Raw genomic sequence first — 5,866 nt, 5'->3', positions numbered from 1 at the left:
TGAGCAACAGTAGCTCGTCTGTTGGATCGGATCACACGGGCCAGCCTTCACTCCTCACATGCATCAATGAGCCTTGGCCGCCCATGACCCTGTCTCCGGTTCACCACTGTTCCTTCCTTGAACCACTTTTGATAGATACTGACCACTGCAGACTGGGAACACCCCACAAGAGCTGCAGTTTTGGAGATGCTCTGATCCAGTGGTCTAGCCATCACAATTTAACCCTTCATCAAACTCACTCAAATCCTTACGCTTGTCCATTTTTCCTGCTTCTAACATCAACTTTGAGGACAAAATGTTGACTTGCTGCCTGATATATCCCACCCACTAACAGGTGCCATGATGAGGAGATACTCAGTCTTATTCACTTCACCTCTCACTGGTCACAATGTTCTCTCCGTCCTTCAGCATCATCTCTTTATTCTCTCTCTTTAGCTTATTGACTTTTGTTACAGAAAAACCAGAAAGACGTGTGAACTCCTCGGTCCTACAGAGTTACCGCACTGACACCGGAGACTCCATCCATGTCTGTTTGTTGTGGAGCATCTGCCTTGCATGTCCCTGTGAATGATCCGTTACTATAGTAACGATAAGGCATCATAACAAGCGCATTAATATAAACCTGAGACTCGCTCAGCTCTCTCTCTCTAGTGGAAGTCTGTGATTCTTGTGGTGGCTTTAAGTCAGTTTATTTTGTTTACACTGGAACAAATAGAATCTAGATTAAGTAGACACTGCAGTAACTATAATCTGGATTGAATAGAAACTGAATTAAATAGACACTGGAGTAAATGGAATCTGGATTAAAAGGACATTGGAGTAAACAGAATCTGGAGTAAATAGACATTGGATTAAATAGAAACCGGTGTAAATAGACTCTGGAGTAAACAGACACTGGATTAAATAGACACTGGTGTAAACAGACTCAGGACTTCACCTGCTTCGATGCACTCGGTCGTGAGACAGAACTCTTCTTTGCTCGATTTCTGCGAGACTTAAAGGAGAAAAAAGTGTCAGAGAAACAAACATCTCAGAGCGAACATCACGCTGCAACAGCTGTCCCTGGTGTGGATGTCAACGAGAATGCTGACCTAACGCTCTACTGCACACATACCAAACAGGCACAGAACACACACACACACACACACACACACACACACACACACACACGTGAAATGCATGCAAATAAAAAAGATTGTGAATTAACAGAACAAAATACTGACTTATCAGTAGTGATGGTGTGTGTGTGTGTGTGTGTGTGTGTGTGTGTGTGTGCTTCTCTTGTGATTTTGTGTCTACACTGTTTACAGTCCGCTACACACAGCAGATGACCACAGCATGAACCACAACACCAAATACAGAGCTTTAAGCCCTGTGTGTGTGTGTGTGTGTGTGTGAGAATGAGTTACTACAGAAACAATAACATATCAGAATGATCACATTAATATAAACCTGCGTTATTGTAAGAGCTGCCCTTAAAGAAAATGAATCAATGCCTTCTGACCAATCAGGACGCAGAACTCTGCTGTGTAAAGTTTGTTAAAAACACACACACGGTAAGTGCTTGTGAGCGGTCCTCAGGGCAAAGCTGTGTGTGTAACTATATACTGTCTTTAAATAGTCTCTCTCACGCACACACACACACACACACACACACACACACACGTCTGAAGTAAGTGTAGCTTCTGGGATGCTACAACTCGCTTCCAGTGACGCCTCATGAGTCATGAGTTTGTGTGTGTGTTTGTGTGTGTGTGTGTTTGTGTGTGTGTGTTTGTGTGTGTGTGTGTGTGTGTGTGTGTGTGAATATATACCTAAAAGCAACAACAGAAAGGATCTCACAGAGCTCAGTGCAAATGTATTCACCCCCACATAAAGTTTCTGCAGATAAAGTCATAAATATTTTATTCTATTTCACAAAAAGACAAACTCCAGAATAATCATTTTTGAAAACAATTTAACCCTGAGCTTGTTGAAAAAAAAAACATTTTACAGGAAAGATATAAAAGAGAACTCTTTAAAAGGTTTCTTGCTGGTTCTGTGGGTCTGTAAGGGTTCTTAAACAGTAAAATACTCAGCTCTAGGGTTCTACACTGAGTGTGAGTTTAAGAACATCTCAGTTTATGGAAAATTACAGTTTAATAAAGATTTTTATTTCCAAGTCGTCGAGTTTTTCATAACCTTTGTAAACGTTCTTAAAACATTATAACAACATTATAAAGCACAGCAGATGTTATAACAATCCTATTTCTTAAATATTCCAGAACACATCATATTCAAACGTGTCATATTCTTACTAAACTCTATCAACTCTTTCTCTGCTATCTGCGACGGACAGAAGAACCCTTTAAGGTTCTAGATGTCTGGTTCTTCCCAACACCAGAGTTCTTCCACAGTCTGTACAGAGGACTGAAGCATGTTGCTGTAATTATAGAGCATTTATATCACAATCGGGGGCACAAACTTTTGAACTGATCTCTTTTTCTTCATGGAGCACAATAAGGACTTTGTTAGCACTATAGAATAAAAAAAAAGGCTTTTTCTCTTAAACCTGACCCTAAAAGACAGAGAGGAGCGAAAGAGGGGAAAAAAGTCATAAGAAAGTCATTTCTTGTTATGATTCAATTTTTTATTTTTTTTTGGAAGATTAAGTAAACTTTTTGCAATGTTTTGTGTGTGTGTGTGTGTGTGTGTGTGAGAGATACGCTTACCTGCAATGACAGCAACCAGCAGAGCAAGACAGAAACACACCAGTGTGATCAGAGCCACTTTGGTGAAGGTACATGGAGCCACGCTGGGTTTGGATCCTCTTCTGCTCAACATCTCCACCTCCATTCTGCTCCACCACCACAAACCCCCTGACTTCCTCCTTCTCTCCTCTCTGAGACGTCGCTCAGCGTTAGGTCAGAGGAACCTCGTCTGCGTGTGTGTGAACCGCGAGCTCTCGGCAGCGTCTGACCAACAGAACGAGGGAGAAGAGGGAGGGAGAGTAAAAGAGCTGGGAGTGGGAGTGGGAGGGAAAGAGGGATAAAAGGAGGAGGAACTGCTTTCCATACAGTGCAGACTGAAACCTTAAACTGACACATAATTATACACACTTTAGGGTATGGGTGGGATGTGTGTATGCGGTCTGTGTGTGTATGCGGTCTGTGTGTGTGTGTGTGTGTGTGTGTATGCTGACACTGTGTCTGTTCTGTACCTGCCTACATAATAAGGAGTTAACCTTCAGGCTAAATCAGGAGCTTCATTCTCCTCATCTACATCTGTACTTCTGGAAATAAAAAAACAGATAAATATTACTTTTAATTAGAGAATAAAAATAAAAACAAAAACATTTTAACCAACCCACGTGATTATTCCACTTAAACAGAACCTACATCAACATCATGGCTTAGATCTATAAAAGTTTTTGATTTTGTTATGATTATTAAAATAAAAATCAGATCTTTCCTGTGTAGATATTATGGGGTCTAATAAAAATTTGTTGAAATCCATTCACCCTGTGAGATGTTGGGGCTGTTCCACAAGTCACAAGTTCAGCAGGAAGAAGTTGAAGAAGGACGACAAGACGATGATGGACATTACAGTGAACATGAACGGGACAGGAAGAAGAAATTTCCTGAAACTCACGAGAAAATGAAGAGTATGATCTTATTCTTTAGTTATTTTTCTTTATTTTCCTTTGAACAAAATCATTTTGTGTACATGTGCAAAGCTGTAACACAAATGAAAAATAAGATTAGATTAGATTAGATTAGATTACAGAGTTTATTTAGCATTCTAGGGTTTGATTACAGAAAAAAGATTTTGAGACTAGTTTCTGTGGCCTTCTATTTATTGTACTGAAAAAATAAATCCTAATTAACATCTGTAACGTCCACAGGGATTCGAGTTAGCAACAATTATTTTGTTAAACCAAAAAATGATCCTAATAAAAATTGTAAAAATGTCATTAAAGATTAAAATACATATGCTACTAATAATAATAATAATAAATTCACAAGATTTTTAATTTCTAAGTGTCATTAGCTTGTTTGCTAGAGTTCACAAAATTTTTGCTTATGTCTCAACGCTTATTTCAGAGCAAAATGTGTGTGCGTGTGTGTGTGTGTGCGTGTGTGTGTGTGTGTGTGTTTTCTCTGCATCTGTTCTGTACCTTCCCTCTTGGTTCTAACTAGACTACACAATAATGACTCAACCTTCAGGCTAAATCAGGAACCTTCCATTCTTTGTTCCATGTATATCTACATTTAAAAAAAACAGCACCAAGGACCATACATTCTCCAGCACACACACACACACACACACACACTCACACACTCACACACACACTGCTGATGAGGGTGTGGGATGTGGGTCTGTAGAAAGACACACTGTCAGTAAACGATCTCGTCCAAACAGCACTTATCTCTCACGCTGGAAGAAGCAGGAAATGCCTGGGAATGCCGGAACGCCACTTTTCTCCTCATGCACTGGACATGCACATTTTTTTTGGTCTCCTACATTTTTTTTTTTGTAGGAGGGTTTTCATAAATAATGCGCTGCTCATGGAAATCTGATTAGTTATGGAAAAAACAAACAAACAATCGTTTGCTCCTGAGTTTGGGTCAGTTCATGAATCTCTAGTGGATCAGCGGCGAGTCGTCTGGTTAGTGGGCGTGGTTTTAGATATGGCTGTAAAGCTATTTATATAAATCACACAAGAGATTTTGTGAAACTTTCATGTTAGCAACTGTTAACAAGGAGGAATACGGCAGGAGGAGGGGTCAGTGTGTGTCCGAGTGTCTGCTGATGCACTGCAGTGGCTGAGCTGCGTTATTGGAAGAAGCTCTCTTTAGTGAACAAAGCTAAACATAAATGCTGAGTGATTTATACCTGATCTGAATTTTACATTCTATATTTATCCATCCATTTTCTATACCCGCTTTATTCCTAATTAGGGTCACGGGATCTGCTGGAGTCTATTCCAGTACACACTGGGAGAAAGGGGTAAACCCTGGACAGGAATAGAATTCCTAATGTACATGTTTTTGGACTGTGGGAGGAAACCAGAGTACCTGGAGTAAACCCACACAGGCACAGAGAGAACATGCAAACTCCACACAGGAAGGTCCCTGTCTGTTGAAACCCAGGATTGAAACCCAGGACCTTCTTGCTGTGAGGCAACAGGGCTGACCGCTAAGCCACCACGGTGCCCTCTAACATTTTATATTTAACATTAGTTAAATCATCATCAGTGCTATAAGTCTATAATAAACTCTAGAACAGAAGCTACTCTGATCTATTAGTTCCTCAAGAGCTCTTGGTTCCTGTTGTAGAAAGAACATTATTCACATTTACATTATTTCCTGTCCAGTGTCACCCAAATGAGGATGAGGTTCCCTTCTGAGCCTGGTTCCTCTCAGGGTTTCTTCCTCAGATCATCTCAGGGAGTGTTTCCTCACCACCGTCACCTCAGGCTTCTCATTAGAGATAAATGTTAGAGATAAATAATAACTTAACTTTAAACTTTTTCATTTTTTCTACCATGTTTCTATATTTTTGTAAAGCTGCTTTGAGACACTGTCCAGTGTTAAAAGTGCTAAACAAATAAAATGAATTAAATGAACATAAGTTGGAGTTGGGAAATTCTGAGTTAGAACAGAAGTCAGCATTAAACCTGGCGTAGGCCTAAATGGGAAGATTTTTTTTATTTATTTTGAATTTTTTTACATTTTAGTTCTCTTCATGTTCTTCAGCTTTCCAGGAATCAGGAATTTCCTGAAATCCTTAATTTTCCAAACCTCCCGATCTGGGCTCAGCACACTCGGTGGCCGGTGCATTAATTATAATCTCCTTTTCCCAACTGCAGGTTGGAGTAAATTTG

At 39.9% G+C, this 5,866-nt stretch overlaps 1 protein-coding gene across 1 annotated transcript in view; it reads right to left on the bottom strand.

Moving 5' to 3' along the window:
- The window catches only part of phex (phosphate regulating endopeptidase homolog, X-linked), a 20,580-nt gene extending 17,607 nt beyond the window's left edge, over positions 1 to 2,973 (bottom strand). Inside the window, exons 1-2 of the mRNA XM_058377104.1 lie at positions 2,712 to 2,973; positions 938 to 994 (exon numbers count right to left, since the gene is read on the bottom strand). Of these exons, the coding sequence (XP_058233087.1) occupies positions 938 to 994; positions 2,712 to 2,835 (181 nt within the window). The 5' untranslated portion in view covers positions 2,836 to 2,973. The remainder of the gene's footprint in view (positions 1 to 937; positions 995 to 2,711) is intronic.
- Positions 2,974 to 5,866: the final 2,893 nt, after the last annotated feature.

Source organism: Hemibagrus wyckioides, linkage group LG23 (assembly GCF_019097595.1).
Source record: "Hemibagrus wyckioides isolate EC202008001 linkage group LG23, SWU_Hwy_1.0, whole genome shotgun sequence".
In the NCBI taxonomy this organism is placed as follows: Eukaryota; Metazoa; Chordata; class Actinopteri; order Siluriformes; family Bagridae; genus Hemibagrus; species Hemibagrus wyckioides.
This window is presented reverse-complemented; position numbering and strand designations above follow the sequence as displayed.